Consider the following 20606-nt stretch of genomic DNA (forward strand, 5'->3'; position numbering starts at 1 on the left):
AATACATCGTATAGCGTGTTCCCAGATTTAGAACCATGGAAAAGCACCCACAATCTGACTTTCCTTTATGATGGGTCTCCAATATGTTCCTTAGCAAAACTAATTTATGACAGTACTTTGATCACACTGAGCAACACCTAATCATTTACAGCTTAACCACTTGCCTGGCACGGTCGTATCAGATACGACCATACCAGAGTGGGCTTTCCCTGACATGATCGTATCTGATACGACCAGTCAGAAACACACAGTGGGCGGCTTGCTGGAAGTTAACTTCCAGCAGCCGCCCACCTCAGCGGGACCGCTGGTCCCTCTACACTTTCGGCTCCCCCTCCTTTGTGTCCCGATCACATGGTATCTATCGACAATGTGACTGGATCCCAATGTGGTAGTCTGAAACCAAGCATGAAATGTTGCTTACCTTGAAATCGGGGTCGGAAAAATATATTTGAGTCTTGGGCAAGCTGAGACACTGCTCATACCGGCAAACAGCATTAGGTTTAGGTGGAAACTTGCATTCTTCTATGCAATTATCTAAGATAACCTGATGAGAAAGACAAAAGTCAGACAGAGTCGTTCTCTGACCAGAAACAGTATCACTGAATGTTGCCTTTCCTTTATAGCTGAGCTTTAAGGCCTCACTGTAGAATCCTCTCTCTTAGATAATAATCAGGTAGCAGTACAGGGGTGTATCACCGGAACAGCATGGCTCAGACATACACTGGCCACATTTGTATGGATCATCTGTCAGATACAGGAGAGTTCCCTTGGTAGTGTCCCCAAGCAAGAGATTAATACTTCTGGTCAGTTACGAATTGGTATCACAGCAGTTTAATGCTTCTAAAGGTTGAACAACCCCCTTGAGAAAACCCTAATTTCACTCAAGTACTGTGGATATGGGATGCAAATAAAATGAGAGTTATGGTAAAACTTACCTTCGTTAACTTTCTTCGAAGTCCATAGGGATACCACGGGGGTGTAGGTCGTGGTTAAGGACCTATCAGATAATCAAGCTTTTTAGCTCCCAGAATGCTCAGGTCCTTTCCCCTATATCCCACCCCTAAGCCTGCAGCAGTTCAGTTTTGTAACAAGCCTAAGGCAGGAGGAAGAGGAAAGAGAAAATAAGACTGGTACATAGAAGAATCACACTCACATACTAGAGAGACTGAGACCAGGAAACCCAAACCAGAGAAGCCAGGGGCGTCAAGGCGGGCGCCCTGCGGACCGTATGGACTTTGAAGAAAGAGTTAACGAAGGTAAGTTTTACCATAACTCATTTTCTTCTTCAGGGTCCATAGGGATCCACAGGGATACCATGGGGATTGTCCCATAGCAGTATTCAAGGATGGGGACGCTCCTGAGCTGCATCCAAATGAAGCTTCCTGAGAGGAAAAGGTATTGAAGGCATAAAACCTAAGAAAGGTGTGGACAGAAGACCACGTGGCCGCCTTACTAAGCTGTTCAGCTGAGGCGCCCTTGCGGCCTGCCCACGAGGAACCCACAGAGCGAGTGGAATGAGCAGTGACAGTTGCCAGCACAGGAAGGCCCGCCTGCGTATAGGCCTGTGAGATAGTCATGCGAATCTGGCCCGAGTCTGCTTGATAGCTGGCTAGCCCCTCTTGTGGAATCCATAAAGAACAAACATGGAATCTGTTTTCTGAAGAGAACCTGGTCCACATAGATCCTGAGAGCACGGACCACAACCAAGGAGGCCTCACCTGCCGAGAGGTCTGGTGTTTGGAAGGCAGATACTATAATTTCCTCATTAATATGGGAAAAAGAGAAACAACCTTGGGAAGAAAACCAGGACGAGTTCGAAGAACAGCCCTGTGCCGGTGAAAGATCAGAAATGGGGAGCGACAAAAAAAGCGCCCCTAAATCCGATACCGTACAAGCGGACACAATAGCTAGAATGAACAGTCTTTGCAGTAAGCCACTTGAGTTCCACTGAATCCAGGGGTTCAAACGGAGGGCCCTGAAGGGCATGGAGAACCACTGACAAATCCCATGGAGCCACTGGAGGGACAAAGGGGAGTTGAATACGGAGGACACCTTGGAGAAAGGTGTGGACATCCGGCAGTGGAGCAAGGAACCAGATGGACAGAGCAGAAACATGCACTTTTAGCGCGGCTAGACGGAGTCAAAGGTGCAGGAAGGCCAGGAATCTAGAGACCCTAAAAACCTGAGGGTCATCGTTTCTGGTATTACACCACTGAAAGTATGCCACACTCTGATAGATCTGGGCAGATGACGGCTTATGCGCTCTGAGCATAGTCTGGACCACAGAGCGAGAAAACCCTATGGATCTCAGGAGGGATATCTCAAGAGCCATGCCGTCAAAGACAGACGACCCGGGTCCAGATTTAGACAGGGACCCTGAGACAACAGATCCGGCCGTTGAGGAAGTAGAAAAGGAGCGTTTATGGAAAGGCTCTAAAGATCGGAGGACCAATGTCGTCTGGGTCAGGCCGGAGCCACCAGTAGGACAGTGTGCAGGGAGAATGGAGGGAATAGGTACGCCAAATGGAAAGTCCACTTCACTGACAAGGCGTCTATGAAGGCTGCTTTGACATCCCTTGTTCTGGACCCGTACACCAGCAGCTTGCGATTGTTTCGGGAGGCCATGAGGTCCACCTCTGGCTGACTCCACTTGTCCACTAGAAGTTGAGACACTTCTGGGTGGAGAGACCACTCTCCGGCATGCATGAGGTGTTAGCCGAGGAAGTCTGCTTCCCAATTTAGAACTCCCAGAATGAACACCGCTGAGATGGCCGGGAGGTGACATTCAGCCCATGTGCGAATACTTGACACTTCTGACATAGCAAAACATAGCCTTGCCACACTGCGCTATAGAATCATCGATCATGTCCCCCCGATGCCCAGGGGGTGTGACCACTCTAAGCGCTTACTCCAACTTGAGTCACAGTGGATCTTCAGGCTGAATACCTTAGCCCCATCGGGGTTGAACGAACATTTAGGTATGCAGTGTTTTCTGTGACACTTTAGTTATCCTACATTGTCATTAACATATCTTTTCTCCAGGTTACTAGTGAGCCGTTTTTCTATCATGTGCCTTTAGTCGTGATTTAGTGCTTAGAAGTTACATTATTGTATTAATTCTCCGACTGAAATGAGTCCTTGTCTGAGATTCTTACATTAGCTTAGTATAGCATTATACCCAGCAGCTTTACTATGTTGCCGTATGATCATTACCATCTTTTTTCCGGTTCATGAATTTATTAGTGTGACGCTGTCAATTGACAGAGCAAGTATTAATGTTCAAGAAGTCCATTAGGAGACGAAACGCGTTGGGAGCCTGTACCTCACTGATATACTCCTCCAAAAATAAGATGAGATATTCATCAGCTTTTCACCACTTATTTAATATTCTTTTATGTTCTTATCCATGCTTTTATTATTTTCTTGTCTGATTTGTTACTCGTTTTTACATTGACTCTATGGTATTTATGTCCCCATTGTATTTATTAAATTGTATATTTTTACCTTCACTCACTTGTCTGTCCGACAGTTTTTTTACAAATAGGTTATTTACCATATTGCTATATCTGCCTATATGTATCTGTGCAATACAGTTTTTCATTTGCATAAATAGGTAGTTTACTATATATACAGTATTTTGCACATAAAAAAATAAAATAAAAATATATATATATTTTAATTTTTTTTATTTTTTTTTTATCAGAGATAACGATTTCGGTAATTTCTATAATTGACTTCAAAAACTATAATTTCATGTTGATGAATTTTGCTACCTGGCTGCCACAGACTTACGTATTCAGAAAACAGGATTTTGGTACTTACCGATAAATCCCTTTCTCCGATTCCACAGGGGACACTGGAGTTCAAGACAGTGGGGTATAGATGGTGGTAGAGTAGAGCCTGGCACTTTAAATAATTTAGAAGTGTGACTGGCTCCTCCCCCTCTATGCCCCATCAGCCCCAGTTTAAGAACTGAGCCCGAGAGGAGACGGAGGACAACAGGAAAACGAGGAGAAGACCACAGAACGGAACAATACCGACTGAAGGAAAACAGAGGAAACCACTGCAGATAACACATGCAGTCACACAACTATATAAAGACCCACAACAGGCAGGTACGCCGCGCCGGGCGGGCGTCCAGTGTCCCCTGTGGAATCGGAGAAAGGGATTTATCGGTAAGTACCAAAATCCTGTTTTCTCCTTCATCCACTAGGGGACACTGGAGTTCAAGACAGTGGGGACGTCCCAAAGCCAACCTCGCGGGTGGGAAGCGAGGAGAACATGCCGACCCTTCGGCCAACTGAACAGGGACCGCATAGAACCGGAGGTTCAACGGAAGGCAAGAGCTGAGAATCAAGTGTCGTGAGCCAGGAGACAAACAGAACTCCGTGCGGAACAGACACAGAATACCACAACGTACAGTAGTCGAATGGAATAAGCGGCTAGCGAGAAAACACCCTCAGATGAGAAGCATCAGAACACAGTAAACTCAGCTGAAAACAGACCAAGCCAGACTGTTGGGAGCAGAGAACTCCTACCCGAATCCATAGGAGAAGGGCAGTAACCCGAGAAGAAACCTCGAGGAAACCGTACCAGATTCGGAAACAGGAAGCTGCCACATTTTGCAGATAGCAGAATACCAGCACTGCTGTACATAACTCATATAGATGGAAGTATAACGATACCAATCTACAAAAACAGAGAGTCCACAGACTCCTCACAAAGAGTATACAGGGAGGTAAAAGTCAAGGCCGCACAGTCGCCATGAACCCTTCTGGAAGTCCAACTACTACAAAGTTGTTAACCAGTGGAAGGATGAGACCATAGAAATCTCCAACGAGTGGAGATCACCCTGGGCATGAGGCGGCTTCGAGAGGATTGAGATTACAATACCTTTCAGAGGGTCAGACCGCAGTACAACCCATGCTGAGAACAGGAATAAACCAGCAACTGAAACCCTGACGCTAAAGAGAAACAACGGACAACTTCCAACATGATGGAAGTGCATAGGCAGTAGTAACTGCTGGCCTGAACATAGCATGAAAAAAACCAGGAAGATACCAGTCAGGTACCTGTCAGTATGATAAAAATATCAACAGCTACTGAACAGGAAACCCACCAGGCCCCCTGAGTGGAACATAGTGACTGTCACACTTCTATGTAAAGATGTGCAGTAGCCCAGAGATGTGCTTTGGTCCATAACGCCAACAGATTCTAGTAGAATTGGTTCTCAATGTTGTAACTATGCACCCACACTCCAGGAAAATTCTAAAGTGTAGAGCCAACTGATTAAAAGAGCGGATGGCTGCTAGGAGGCAGTAAGGGAGAAGAACTCTATGTATGTCAGTTTACATGAAATAGGAGCCTCTACCGAGGCATTAGTGGGTAAGCTCTCACCTGTGAGCGACCAGAAGCCCTCTGGCCCGAAATGTAGAATGTCACTGACCTGTTCTATCGCAAAGCAACCCGCCACATTAGGAATAGAGAGTAGCTTCAGTGGGCTAAGACCAATGCCCTACAGCACGTACTTCAGTCTGGAGATGTGCAGTAGAAAATACTGTGGAAACTAGCAAAATGTTAGTGGAGACAAGAAGGTCGTAAAACAGGACTCTATACCTGAGCCTGTTCCATTAGAGACGTGTATCTGTAGATTATACTTATACCCCAAAAACGGTCTGCTAGTTTAAGTATCCTTACATAAATATTTACAATGTGTATTATGCCCACCAATCTAATATAACCCAGGTCTGTCCCTGCCTAAATCGGTAGGTGGCCCTAGGCCTTCAAGATATGAATTGTACCTAAGGGCCCTTTAGACTCATTCTATTGAGATATGCGACAATAATATGGAGTACCGGAATCGATACTGAGAAGGGTACCTGTACTTCGACATAGAACTCTTTAGTTATCCCAAGCAAAGAAGGGAGATAGCAGTAGTGATAACCCCAGTAGGGTTAAACAGAAAACAGGTTTTTGCTTCCCAATTATTAGGAAATATACATACAAAGAACGGGCGTCTTACAAGTTTGCTACCAAGTGCATCACTGTAATGATAATAGGTCCCCCGAAACGGGGCGCCATAGATATAGACTGACATGAACCGAGCTATATAAGTATATATCCTTATATACATGTGACATGTCTAGGGTCCATGCTAGAAGCAATGCCTTAGGGAATTGTGACTATCACTATGTAAGCTGCAGCACATGACTTTAGATTATAGAGCCACCATATAATATGTATGGATATAGCCTACAGCTTCTGGTAATCCCAGGCGGCTTCCCATGCGTGGTATTATAGGTAACCTAATGCTTGTGGAAGTATAGGCCTCCTACACATATACATGTATATACACACACAACCCAATCCCCCGGGAGAGATTGTGTTAAGTGGAGTTATTGTACCAACTACCGCATCAGGAGTCCAGCCTCCAATCGCAGCCTTCTATCAATATGCTAGGTATCAGACATAAAACTGATAAGAACAGATCCTACCCCTGCTCTTATGGTAAGGATAAGAAGCGATATCCATATATGCATACGCATACCTACATACAAATTTAGTAGGTGACGATAATATTGTAAAATTAGAACATGAGCAAAAATTAAAGCCATGAAAGGAACTCCAAGGACAAAATTCACTCCAGCATGTATATGTTCTACTGCAGGGCTAGTATAAAATACAATATATATATATATATACACACACACATATATATATATATACACACATATATACACACCATACCCGTGGCTTACCCCCACGCAGGGGGACTGCTCATGTACCGCGTGTGGCCGTCACTCAGCTACTGCGCAAGGGCAGGATGTGTTAGCTGCGTGCTGTCCCAGACTGGTTTCGATCCTGGGACCCTTCTGTTACAGGTGTACTCGCCTTAGCAGGTGAGCCATTTTAGCGCCAGATTAACCCATTTTTCAAAGTGGGAATCAAAAAGACTACCTCAGTGCTGTGAGGCAGTAATGCCAACAGCTACACTAGCCGCACGTTACTAACCTCTTCCTGTATGTGCTGCCGAAGGGAACACATGAGATATAACAGGATTTTGGTACTTACCGTTAAATCCATTTCTCCGATTCCACAGGGGACACTGGAGCTTCATGACAGTGGGTATAGACGGTGGGTTGAGTTGAGCCTGGCACTTTAAAAATCTACAAGTGTGACTGGCTCCTCCCCCTCTATGCCCCATCAACCCCAGTTTTAAAGAACTGAGCCCGAGAGGAGACGGAGAACAGACTGAAGAACAGAGAAGGAGAACAGGAAAAGAAACATCCAACATACTGACACACTGCAAGAACACAGCAGGCTGCAGTGATAAACAGTCACACAATAAAACAGACAAAACTGCAACAGAACTGAAGCAGAACAAGCAACTGAGAACAGGCAAGAAGCACTGGGTGGGCGTCCAGTGTCCCCTGTGGAATCGGAGAAATGGATTTAACGGTAAGTACCAAAATCCTGTTTTCTCCTTCATCCACTAGGGGACACTGGAGCTTCATGACAGTGGGGACATCCCAAAGCTACCCTCCTGGGGGGGGAGAGTGCTGAACGCCCTGCAAGACACTACGACCAAAATTTGAAGCAGAAGCCGCAAAAGTGTCAAATCTGTAGAAACGTACAAAAGTATGAACCGAAGACCACGTCGCTGCCCTACAAAGCTGTGAAGCCGAGACACCTCTACGTGCCGCCCAAGAAGTACCCACAGAGCGCGTAGAATGCGCAGAAATGGATACCGGCGGTGGTCGAGCAGAAGCAACATATGCCTGACGAATAGTCAGACGAATCCACCTGGCCAAAGTTTGTTTAGACGCAGGCCAGCCACGCCGATTAGCATCATAAAGGACGAATAGAGCCTCTGATTTACGTAGCCCCTCAGTACGGGACACATAAATGCGAAGTGCCCGAACCACATCCAAGGAGTGAGAATCCCCAGAAGAGTCCGACAACGCTGGCACTACAATCGGCTGATTCAGATGAAAACCCGAGACCACCTTGGGCAAAAAGGAAGGCCGGGTACGAAGTTCCGCCCGATCTTCGTGAAAAATCAAGTAAGGGGAACGGCAGGACAAGGCTCCAAGTTCCGACACACGTCTGGCCGAAGCCAGGGCCAATAAAAGGATCATCTTCCAAGTCAAATACTTCAATTCCACCTCCTGCAAAGGCTCAAAGGTGGATGACTGAAGAAAAGATAAAACAAGATTCAGGTCCCAAGGAGCCGTGGGTGGCACAAAGGGGGGCTGAATTCTAAGAACCCCTTGAAAAAAGGTCTGAACCTCCGGAATCAGAGCTAGGCGACGCTGGAAAAAAATAGAAAGAGCAGAAATCTGCACTTTAAGCGATCCCAAGCGTAACCCCGCATCGAGGCCTTTTTGAAGAAAAAGAAGAAGACGTGGTAAATGAAAAGAGGAAGTGGAGGATCCACGACCTTCACACCAGGAGATATAAGCCCTCCAAATGCGATGATAATGCACTGATGTTACCGGTTTTCTAGCCCTAAGCATGGTAGGAATGACCGACCTAGGAACTCCATGGCTTCTTAGGATGGCGGTCTCAATAGCCACGCCGTTAAACGAAGCCGCCGTAAATCCGGGTACACACATGGACCCTGTTGTAGAAGGTCCGATCGTAGCGGAAGAGGCCAAGGTTCGTCTGCCAGAAGGAATAAAAGATCGGAGTACCAAACCCGACGAGGCCAATCCGGAGCCACTAGGATGACGGTGGACGACTCTCGTTTGATCCGCTTGAGAATCCGAGGGAGGAGCGGAAACGGTGGGAACAGGTACACAAGGCTGTACGGCCAAGGGATCAGTAAAGCATCCGCTCCCACCGCTGCCGGATCCATGGTCCTGGAGCAGTAAAGGGGTAGTTGATGATTTATCCGAGATGCCATCAGGTCTATCTGTGGCTTCCCCCATCTGCAAACCAGTTGATGAAAGACCTCGGGATGAAGGGACCACTCCCCGGGATGAAGATCCTGACAACTGAGGTAGTCCACTTCCCAGTTGTCGACCCCCGGAATAAACACTGCGGAAATGACCTCTACGTGTCTTTCTGCCCACAGAAGGATGCGACTGGCTTCTCTCATTGCCATCCGACTGCGGGTTCCCCCTTGGCGATTTATGTATGCCACTGCCGTGGCGTTGTCTGATTGTATCCGAACCGGAAGTCCTCGTAACAGAGGAGCAGCCTGTATCAAAGCTCTGTAGACTGCCCGCAGTTCGAGAACATTGATTGGTAAGAGGGACTCCTGCTGCGACCAAAGCCCCTGGAAGTGATTGTCCAGAACCACCGCTCCCCATCCGCGGAGGCTGGCGTCCGTGGTGACCAAGGTCCAATTCCAAATTCCGAAGCGGCGACCCGCTAACAGATGCTCCGTCCGAAGCCACCAGAGCAAGGATATGCGGGTCCGGGGAGACAGACGCACCAGCCGATGCATCTGTAGGTGGGACCCGGACCACTGAGACAGAAGATCCAGTTGAAATATTCTGGAGTGAAATCTGCCGAATTGGATGGCCTCGAAGGAAGCCACCATTTTCCCCAGGAGACGGATGCAAAGATGCACAGATACTTTCCTGGGTCTGAGCACTAGACGAACCAGCTCCTGTATGGCTATGGCCTTGTCCCTTGGCAAGAATATACGAAGCAGAACAGTGTCTAGAATCATTCCTAGGAACTGAAGTCTCTGGGACGGCATCAACTGAGACTTCTGGAAGTTCACAATCCATCCATGTTGAATGAGAATCTGATGTGTAAGGGACACTTGGTGTAAAAGGACTTCTGCCGTCGGAGCCTTGATGAGTAAATCGTCTAGGTCCGGAACTATCGTCACCCCCCGAGAGCGCAAGTGAGACACCATGACGGCCATCACTTTGGTGAATACCCTGGGAGCTGACGAGAGACCGAATGGCAGGGCCTGAAACTGGAAATGAGCTTCCCTGATGGCAAATCTGAGGAAAGCCTGGTGAGGAACCCAAATTGGGACATGCAGATAGGCGTCCTTGATATCTATCGACACCAGAAACTCTTCTGCCTCTAGTCCCGCAATGACAGAATGGAGAGATTCCATCTTGAACCTGTGAAATGAAAGATACTGGTTCAATGATTTCAGATTCAGAATGGGTCTGACTGACCCATCTGGTTTCGGAACCACAAAAAGATTTGAGTAAAACCCTTGTTGCCTTTGTGCAGTGGGAACCGCCACAAGGACCTCGGCCAGCAAAAGTTTCTCGATCGCTTGACGCAAAATTAGTTGCTTCAAGGGATCGACGGGCAAACCTGTTGTAAAATAACGCCGAGGAGGAGTGAAAGCGAACTCGATGTTGTACCCGAGATACCAGATTTCGAACCCAAGTGTCTGGAGAAGTCAGTCTCCAAACCTCCGAGAAACGCTGGAGGCGTGCCCCCACCTTCGGATTTCCGAGATGGGATGGGAGCCCGTCATGCCACAGGCTTGTCTGCTGGCTTGGGATCTGGACGGCGGCCAATATTTGCTTGACGTCCTCTAGTACGGCCTCCTCGCCCCGCTGAAGATGAACCTCGCGATCGTCCCTGAAATCTTGCCGATGCTCGAAAGGAAGGTCCCCTAAACGAGCGACGCGGAGGAGGTGCTGATGAAGGTAGAAAAGTACTCTTACCTCCAGTGGCCAGCGAAATCCATTTGTCCAGCTCTGGACCAAATAAAATATCGCCTGTGAAAGGAAGAGCTTCCACTGCTCTTTTTGACTCCGCATCCGCTTGCCAGGCACGAAGCCAAAGTGCCCGGCGAGCAGAGACCGCCGAAGCAGAAATCCTAGCGCCTACCTGGCCGATATCTCTGGAGGCGTCTCCTAAGTATACAGCAGACTCCTGAATATGTTCTGCCAAGGTAATCAGATCTGCCCGCGGAGTGCTGGATCTAAGACCCTCAGTCAATTGTTCCGCCCACTTTTCCACAGCCTTGTTGACCCAAGATCCTACCAAGGCCGGCCGGAGAAGTGCACCTGCGGCCGTATAAATGGATTTCAAAGTGGTTTCTAATCTCCGCTCTGAGGTTTCCTTCAATGTAGTAGCTCCTGGAACAGGTAACGTGGTCTTCTTTGACAACCGAGAAACCGAAGAATCCACAGGTGGCGGGGTCTCCCACCTCTTCCTATTTTCCGCAGGAAATGGGTAAAGAGAGAAGAAACGCTTAGGAATCTGGAATTTACGGTCCGGATTCTGCCAGGCTGTCGTCATCTGTTCATCCAACTGGAGAGAAACAGGGAATGTGACGGCCATCTTCTTCGACCTGGCAAATAAGGAGTCTTCTAACGATTCTGGAGCTTCCTGGCCAGAAATCTTAAGAACTTCCCTTACCGCTAGAATGAGTGCGTCAATACCTTGCAATGCCTCAGGTTCTTGTGAGTAAGTCTCTACGTCTGATTCGTCCAGCATCTCCCCTTCCTCCTGAGACGAGTGATCCGCTGCCGAATCCTCATCCGACTGGAGAACCGCCGGAAGAGCCCTCTTTTTAGATGAGCGACTTACCGTAGCTTCAGGAGCTTTAGACGCAGAACCCATCGCTTGAGCAAGGCTATTCACCGAGCGGACTAAATTCTGAGCCCACGCTGGTTCTGCTAGAAAAGAAGGGTGAGATGTGCCAGGTAGATCTCTGGCAGACTCCCGTTCCCTACGGGAAGCGGCTAATTCAGAAGAAAGGTCCGCCATGACCCCGGCCAAACTATTTATGAAGGAGGGAGTGACAGACTGCGTGTTAGCACTGTCTGCTTCACATGTCTCGCACAGGGAAGACCCTTCGGAGCGAGCATGGGTAAACTTCTTCCTGCACTTAGTGCAGGCAAACAGCTTTTGTGATGCAGTTTTTTCTGTCCTGGATGTCATCATGTACTCACAGACAAGCACCACATACAATTCAGGAATGCAGAAGAAGTATAGGGAGAAGCAGAATTACAATAATAATGCTACTCAAGTATGGGAGCAGACAGAGCAATAAGGGAGGAGCAGAATTTCAATAATAATGCTACTCAAATTGCATGCAGAGCAGTATAAGAGGAGCAGAATTTCAAGAAAATGCAACTCAGTAACAGGGGCAGACAGGCATATAAGGGAGGAGCAATCAATAGGACCAGAAAGTAGTTAAAACCACCCTCTGTATTTACAGACCCCCTGTAGATGCTCTCAGTCTTTGATCTGCTCCTCTCCCCCTCCGCTCAGTGCCTGCAGTCTGAGGCGCCACTCCCGTTCAGAGCGCGCCAAACTAGCCCAGGCAGTGAAGGAGGAAGAGGAGGAGGGACCCATAAGCTCCTCCTCCTAATGGCCGCCGCTTTGTATGCGCGCGGCATACACTTATACAGTGGGACGTTCTGTCCCCGCACTGACAGCGGGGGCCAGCGGCACGACCGCCGCCAGTGATAACCGTGCCGGTGCCTTTTACACAAGCACCGGCACGCAGAGGCAGGACCGCTGTGAGCGCGCCTACCTAACAGCCAGCGCCGGTGTTCTATCACAACACCAGTGTGGCAACTGACAGCGGGGGCTGACAGCCGCGCGCTGTTTTCAGACCCAGCAGTTATTTTCACCTCTCCTGCTAGTCAGGAGAGGTGTGCTACTCACCGGGCTGCTGCGGCCAGAGCGCTGGGCAGTGAGGGGAGAGCGGGGACCCGGACACAAGCCAGTGGTAGCTGTGGCGGGCCCCGCTGAGTCTGATGACTCCTAACTGCCTAAAGCAGCCTCCCCTCCATAGGGTGACCGGACACAGGCTGCAGTAGCCGTGTGGTCCCCTCTCTGGCGGCTCCCACGATGCAGGCAGACTGTCACAGCTAACAGTCTGCCTGTCCTCTTGTGACTTTGATTCTTTCTATATAAAATTAATATAAGGGCTGGAGACAGCCCCTGTGCACCGGCTCTACTCGGGCACATTCTAAAAAACTGGGGTTGATGGGGCATAGAGGGGGAGGAGCCAGTCACACTTGTAGATTTTTAAAGTGCCAGGCTCAACTCAACCCACCGTCTATACCCACTGTCATGAAGCTCCAGTGTCCCCTAGTGGATGAAGGAGAAAAATAGATGCACATATGCATACCTTCTAAGGTAAGTACAGAAAGCTGGTGAAACGTTTTAAGACCAGCCTATAATGTAGTATATGTGCTGCCACATATATGCATGGGAAGATACTGCCCCTCTTTAAGGCGAGCCCATGTGAGGCATAAGCCTGGGGATGGGACGCCAAAATGTGCTAACCCTGGGTGAAGGGTATGCTATAACCATAAGTTCTGGCAGCAGCACCAGAACAGTAGAGCTAGTACACCATGAGGCTATGATACTTCACAGGCTGAGATACCAAGCCATTAGATTAAGCTAGGCGCTCTTTGTTATAGAACGAAGGGAAGCCAGCCAAGTGGCGCTGCATTGGCGGGACTGTCTCGTCAACCCCTCGCTTCTAGCTGTGATGCATCGACTGAACTGGCCTCTTTCAGAACCGCCTAACGTGGTGTTATGTGCAAAAGGGAATTGGGCTAGTGCCCATACAGCTAGCAACCAGCTATCCACTGTAGCTAGCACTAAACTCCTGTTATACAAGGACAGGGCCTCCCCTACCTTTTGCGCTGAAGCACTCCCAGTGTGGTAGGCGTAAGAGACCCACGCTAAAGCACTCCCTGCTGCAGGTAGTGCACTGAGCTATACTGCTTGTGTGCAGGCAGTAACTACAGTCCTTAAAAGGGAATCAGGGGGCGCTGTTTGTTCATGAATACCGCGCTGTGCGTGTGCAAACTGCTACACTCCAGTTAGCACAGCCCCCTTAATAGTATAAAGCGGTGATGCTGTCCTGCTGTGACAGGAGTGTGATGGTCATACAGCGCTGCATCGGGGAGCCGCATTGTGCTGGTATAACGTAAGGCTATTAGCCCTATGTTATAGCTAACAGGGAAGCCTGCTCAGCCCAGCCAGGAGCTGCGGGATGCGGCATCTCCTCCTGAGATTTAGATGAGGAGCGTTGCTAATTTTTAAGATCAGCCTAAGCAAAGACAGTGCTGCCTGCACCTGGAGAACAAACTCCACACAGCAAAAGCCGTGGAGAGATCCGAGCCCTGCGCTGATACTTATTTGTAGCTAGCACTATACTCCTACTTCTACTTTTGTGCTAGCAGCACTCCCAGCGTGGGAGGGGGAGGGAGTCGCATAGGATACCCACGCTAATTAACCCTGTTGCAGGAGTAAGGAGGCAGCCGCGCTCATTCAGGCGCTGGTCTGCACTGCACTGCATCTTTAACCAGCGGCAGGCAGTGGTGGCTGCCCCGCTGGTTGGGCTGTTGCGTGCCCGCAATTAGGGCCGCGAAGGGGGCGTGGCTTTGCCCCGAGTGCGGCCGCCATTTTAATACTGGGGGGGCTGCTGCTGCCTGCTTTAGACGCGGCAGGATGCCCTCCCAGGTACCTCTGAGGTCCCTTCACGGGGGAACTAATGCAGAGTATGTCTGCGCAGCAGCGCTAACGGACCGGCAGACCGCGCTGCTCTCAGATGAGGGCTAGAGCACGAGCCCGACTACAGATGGCGCGGCTATTATGCATGACGCGCCCTTCCCAAAAATACCGGCTATCAGTGTGTGCGCGCGCGTGCACTGTAAGGCTCGCCTCTGCCCACTTACTAGGAAAAAGTGGGCTGGGCGTATGTAGGGAAGACAACCTTCCTCCCGGCCCTTCTGAGTGGGGTACGGGAGTCATCAGCAGACACATTTATAAGGCTGGGCCCTTGTTCTCAATAAGGGAAGCCTCTTTACGCGGGTACTCCTACACCAAGGATCGCGCTGCTTGTCAGCGCTGCACTGCCTCATGTAGAGGGACGCGTCTGGCCTGCTGAAGCCCGCCATTACACTACCAATGGCAGATGGCACGACCTCGCCTGTGCTCTATTTAGTGAGCAGCGGTGAGGCGTCTGTCATTTGTGTGATCTTACTCACACCGCCCAGCGTTTCTACTCCCATATAGAGAAGGGAGGAACAGGCGTCTCAGTGACAGTCACGGAACTGCCGCTTAACACGCACTTGCAGGGGCCCGCGCTCCATCCCCTCGTTAATAGGAGGGGGATGGCTAGGAATAAGCCAGAGACCCGGACGCTGACTGTCGAGTGCAGCGGCAGGTCTCGTCAGCAGCTCCGACACTACCACGTTCACTGGCAGGGGGAAGGAGCCGTGTGTGACAGCCATGCAGTGTGCGCTGTCCCTGAGCCCAGCGTTTTGGCCCACCACTCCAGCTAGTCAGGAGTAGTGGGATATACTTATGGACTGCTGCGGCCGGGTTGCTGGGCAGGGGGGCAAATGAGGGAACTCGGACACGAACCGGTTTCAGTTGTGGCGGGTCCTCATGGAGTCCGATGACTCTGTTTAAAGTCCCCCCTCAGGGTCACCGGACACAGACTGCAGTAGCCGTGTGGTGCCCTCCCGGCGGCTCCCACGTAGCAGGCAGACTGCCACAGTAAGCAGCCTGCCTGTCCTCAGCTTGTTAAATAAAAAAATTAAAAAATTTAAATTATATGAGAAAGGCTGGAGACAGCCTGATGTGCGACCGGCTCTCTCGGGCACATTCTAAAAACTGGGGCTGATGGGGCATAGAGGGGGAGGAGCCAGTCACACTTCTAAATTATTTAAAGTGCCAGGCTCTACTCTACCACCGTCTATACCCCACTGTCTTGAACTCCAGTGTCCCCTAGTGGATGAAGGAGAAAATGAATTTACACTTAATATTTACACACTGGACATAGATAAATCCGTGCTAGATTGGTTTACTTTAGTTTTCTGCTGCTGCCCGACCAGCACATTCAGTGTACTCACTAAATCACTTTATGAATTACCTAGATGTTATTAGTAGCTCAATAGTATAAATAACGCATCACAATCATTCCATGTCACAATGCCCACAGTAAGCAGAGCACCACTGACAACAACCTCCTAGACTCAGTGAAAGAAGCTGCCCGTTTGTAGACTAGGCAGTGACTAAGTGTGGAAACGGATTGTGACTATCTGATTGCCTGCTGCAGTCAGAGTCACCACAGATCACAGACCGAATCCGAATTTGTTTCCTGCAGATATTTCTGCTTACCGTGGATACAGTATAGGAATTTAAATAGGAATGTGGAATTGTCTCCCATTCCGGTGCTTCCGCAAGGCGGGTCAGCCTGAGGAACATTCACCAAATGGGACCCATCACGCTGCTGTAGAGAACAGCAAGGCTGGAAGACCTGTCAAAAGACAGTCTGGCGCTTTAGGTGATTTATGGCTAAGAGGAGACAACGCAGAAATGGTGACACCAATGTCACCCACCTCATCAGAAAGAGCATGAAGGATTCGTTATCCTGTGTTGATTTAACAACTTTCACACAGGCCTCAGACAACTCTTTTGCTAAGAAGTCTGCGCCCAATGTCGTTGAAGACCAGCAAGTGTGCTTGAATCCAAAATGCACCATGATACAGGCATCCACCAGCGAGCTCCTGAGCTGCTTTGCCGAGTTCCTCTGTAGAAGGTGTCTCCAGCTGTACAATCTGTCACCTACAGATATAATCTATGGATGACAAGTATAGACGCGTCTCTCACTGGATACTGTCAGGAAGAAGGCTTCATCAACCCGACCAACGTAGTGTTCCTCTACATGCTCTGCCGAGAGGTCATTCCATCGGAATGGACAGGGAGCAAGACCTACTGGCATTTCTAGCCACATGTCTGTATATACCCTATGCATACTTGGGTAGTGAGACCTCTTATCCAATGAAGCCATTCCTAGTCGAAAGCTCAAAAGGAAGACTTTTGGAGACGTTGCCTCTATATTATTGACTTCATGAGCACAAAGATGCTGCGCTTCCATACTGACCACCATTATTTCATCCAGGTGTTTGTCCATCTAAAGGCTGAGGGTGGACAGGAGAGCACATAGACAGCCTAGAATAGTACTGGACAAGTAACATCGCTCCAGGCTATACACAGCAATCTCCACCATCCGCTCCAGGCTGTGCACCAACACAGCAATCTCCACCATCCTCTCCAGGCTGTGCACCAACACAGCAATCTCCACCATCCGCTCCAGGCTGTGCACCAACACAGCAATCTCCACCATCCGCTCCAGGCTGTGCACCAACACAGCAATCTCCACCATCCGCTCCAGGCTGTGCACCAACACAGCAATCTCCACCATCCGCTCCAGGCTGTGCACCAACACAGCAATCTCCACCATCCGCTCCAGGCTGTGCACCAACACAGCAATCTCCACCATCAGCTCCATGCTGTGCACTGACACAGCAATCTCCACCATCCGCTCCAGGCTGTGCACCAACACAGCAATCTCCACCATCCGCTCCAGGCTGTGCACCAACACAGCAATCTCCACCATCCGCTCCAGGCTGTGCACCAACACAGCAATCTCCACCATCAGCTCCATGCTGTGCACTGACACAGCAGGCTCCACCAGGCACTCCAGGCTTGCGCTGACACAGCCAGCTCCACTATCAGCTATGGGCTATGTGCCGACACAACAAGCTCTACCGTCAGCTCCAGGCTATGTGCCAACGCAGCAAGCACCACCATCAGCTCCAGGCTGTGCGCTGACACACAGTGACTTGTATTTATAATGTTCTTTGCATTCACAATAAAATGTTTTGGGTTTTTTTTTTTCTATAAAATTGGTTGGTGTGTTCATTTGTTTGACAGGTCTCATATATGGACAGTGTTCAGCTATGCAATGTTTTGTGATTTTTTTTTTTTTTTTTTTTTTTCTACTGCAACAAAGCTCTACAGAGGGTCCAGAGTTCGCCTTATTGCCCATCAATATCTATTTGCAAATGGGAAGTGGGACTTGCAAATATTTATCTAAAAAGACCCAGGAGTGTTATTGCTGGGTACACACTGAACAACATATCGCTGGTACACATTGCCAATATATCTGCCAGACATATACTGTACTGTACAGCCGATGGCAGATATATCTGTCCATGGAATGGGATTGAAATGCCGGCAGCTTTTTAGCAGGTTCCATTCCAGACAGCGGCTACCCGACAGGATGAAGATCCCGACAGAGGCAGGCAAGTACCCTAACCTCCCCTGCCCCCCCCCCCCCCCATCCCCAACCCTCCTTTAGTGGTGCCTAACCCCAACCTCCCCCCCTAGTGCCTAACCCTAACCTCCCCCCCGGGGCTGCCTAACCCTAACCTCCCCCTCTAGTGCCTAACCCTAACCTCCCCCTCTAGTGCCTAACCCTAACCTCCCCCTCTAGTGCCTAACCCTAACCTCCCCCTCTAGTGCCTAACCCTAACCTCCCCCTCGGTATTTTGACGCCTATCACGGATACTTTGCCGGCATTCAGCAGTCAGCAAGGCCGCCGGTCACATAACTACATCCCCTGTCCATCATGCTGTGTACGGGCGGTCTGCTGCCCACCTGTACACTTGCAGCAGAGGCCGCAGGGAGGGAGGCGTGACATGCCCCCCCGACCAGCGGGACCCGCGGCCAGATGGAAGATGATGGTTGCTCAGTGTGTATGAACAACCATTATCTGCAGATATATCTGCCAGGTGTGTACCCAGCTTCAGTCTTTTTCAAGATTTCCTACATGGTGGTGATACAAGTTTGCCAGCTTTATGCCACTCCATAAACCCAATGTCAGCCTTGGAGAGTTCTTGAAATAGGCTATACATATATTCACTTGATTATTTTTAGGTTTAGTGGCTATTTAAAGTAAATGGAGTAGATTTTAGGCAACTTCCTAATCAACGATAGCTGGATAGAAACATTCCCCTACTTTTATGGTTTATTTCAAAACATGAAGCTGGCATAGAGCAGAGCAGCTGCGGGAACTAAGCTCCAGCTCCCATTTCTACTTCATCTCCCCTCCAGCTCCAGGTTTTGGAATTGGCTCTTAGCTCCAGGGCTGAATCAACCAGGAGGTATCGTACAGTAAGGCCAGTGGCTGGTAGGCTATAGCGCTGCATAACCTGACTCCAGGGAGAGGTATGTAAGGGGACCGTACCCAGCGTTTCCCCCAAAGAGAGCTGTGGCTGTGCATTAGAGAAAATGGCCGCCGGAGTTCTGTGGGGGTGGGATCTGAGGAGGAGAGCAGCTCTGAGCGGCGAGACTGCGGTGGAATGGCGCCTAGAGCTGGGGTAGGGGCAGCTGAAAGAGAATGGCTGACCAACCCATTCCGATTTTTAACCCCCGGGGCGCTGGATTCCCAGTCCAGATGGTGTCCCTGGTGGTGTAGTGAATCCCCCAGCCAGTTCTGGGCGTTCACACTCAGCACCTCTGGTCTGTCCCCTGAGACCGGAGGTAAGACTGCTAAACTGCAGGTTACCGCGAGCAGTAACCCGCCTTACCTGTTCCCTGAAGTCCGCGTTGAAGTCTGGGGTCCTCCCATGGGGACGGCTAGCAAGTTCCCCGGGAGCCCCTGCCCGAAAGTACCGAGCTGTGGCTGGAGTTGCGGCCGCGGAGGGGTGATGGCGCAACAGCACAGACGCTCTAAGGACAGTCTGATGCTGCGCGCTCAGTGCAAGAATAAATCATAAATAAGAAAGCTTTGGGGCGGCATAAGGCAGCCCACTGTCTAAAAAGGTGACCGACTCCTGCCAAACACCAGCAAAAACTGGATTGCCTCAGGCTTAGGGGTGGGGTATAGGGGGAAGGACTGGAGCATTCTGGGAGCTAAAAAGCTTGAATGTCTGGTGCTTGGTCCTTAACCACTACCTACACCCCCATGGTATCCCCGTGGATCCCAATGGACCCTGAAGAAGAAATACCACTTAATGGAGACTGTTGGGTTTATGTTATAGCCGGCAAGATACCGGCAAGTTTGGCCGCATTTTTTTTTTTTCCCAAAAATATTTTTTTATTTAAGCAATGTATGACACATATAAACATAGCAAACATATAGGTAGACCAAATAGTTAACAATAGATACATCCTCTGCACCGATAATTTTGAATTAAACAAAATATCTTCATATAACTTGATACATCTTTATGTAGTGAGTACATGAACAAAGACCAACACATCAAGAGAGATGCGCTCGCCTCAACCCCTCTTCCCCCAACTCAAACGAAAACAGAATTATTGCAATATAAAATTACATAGCTATTGGAGGGTCATTGTCCGCCATTCAAAGCATATGCCATGTGGTATTTGAAAAAGAGCTATGAATTGGGGCTTTTAACAGCCACTGAAAGTGTCGCTATAAAGCTTTCCCATACTGCAAAGAACTGTTCTAGGTTTGGCAGCATTTTTAAAGCAGCAATCATTTATAAAAGTCAACACCAGGTTAAGGGCTGCCGTTTAAATGATTGCCGCTTTAAAAAAAAAAAAAGACAACGGACAGACTTGCTGGAAACTCGCCCGCTCCCGCATCACGCAGGCTATAGTATAAACCACCTGGGTGCTTTTGTTACACATACCACTACCTATATAAAATACGTTACTTCCTATATTACACTTAGACATCACTTACCTTAAATATTTCTGGCCTGGTCTCTTCAAGGACAATGGATGTGGTTGGCCAGGTTAGGACTCCGGGAACCATATTGTAGTGCACCATGGTCTTTGTCTTAACATACTGATTTAAAGCATCAGAAAACCTGAACAAAGAA

The 20606-nt window shown here is 49.2% G+C and overlaps 1 protein-coding gene across 2 annotated transcripts in view; it reads right to left on the reverse strand.

The window, feature by feature from the left end:
- TTC3 (tetratricopeptide repeat domain 3) overlaps positions 1-20606 on the reverse strand; it is a 165029-nt gene that overhangs the window by 47925 nt on the left and 96498 nt on the right. For both annotated transcript variants that reach the window (XM_088443152.1, XM_088443151.1), the window contains exons 21-22: positions 20468-20594; positions 422-544 (exon numbers count right to left, since the gene is read on the reverse strand). In XM_088443152.1, the coding sequence (XP_088299278.1) occupies positions 422-544; positions 20468-20594 (250 nt within the window). The remainder of the gene's footprint in view (positions 1-421; positions 545-20467; positions 20595-20606) is intronic.

Source organism: Taudactylus pleione, unplaced genomic scaffold (assembly GCF_031769625.1).
Source record: "Taudactylus pleione unplaced genomic scaffold, aTauple2 ptg000327l, whole genome shotgun sequence".
In the NCBI taxonomy this organism is placed as follows: domain Eukaryota; kingdom Metazoa; phylum Chordata; class Amphibia; order Anura; family Myobatrachidae; genus Taudactylus; species Taudactylus pleione.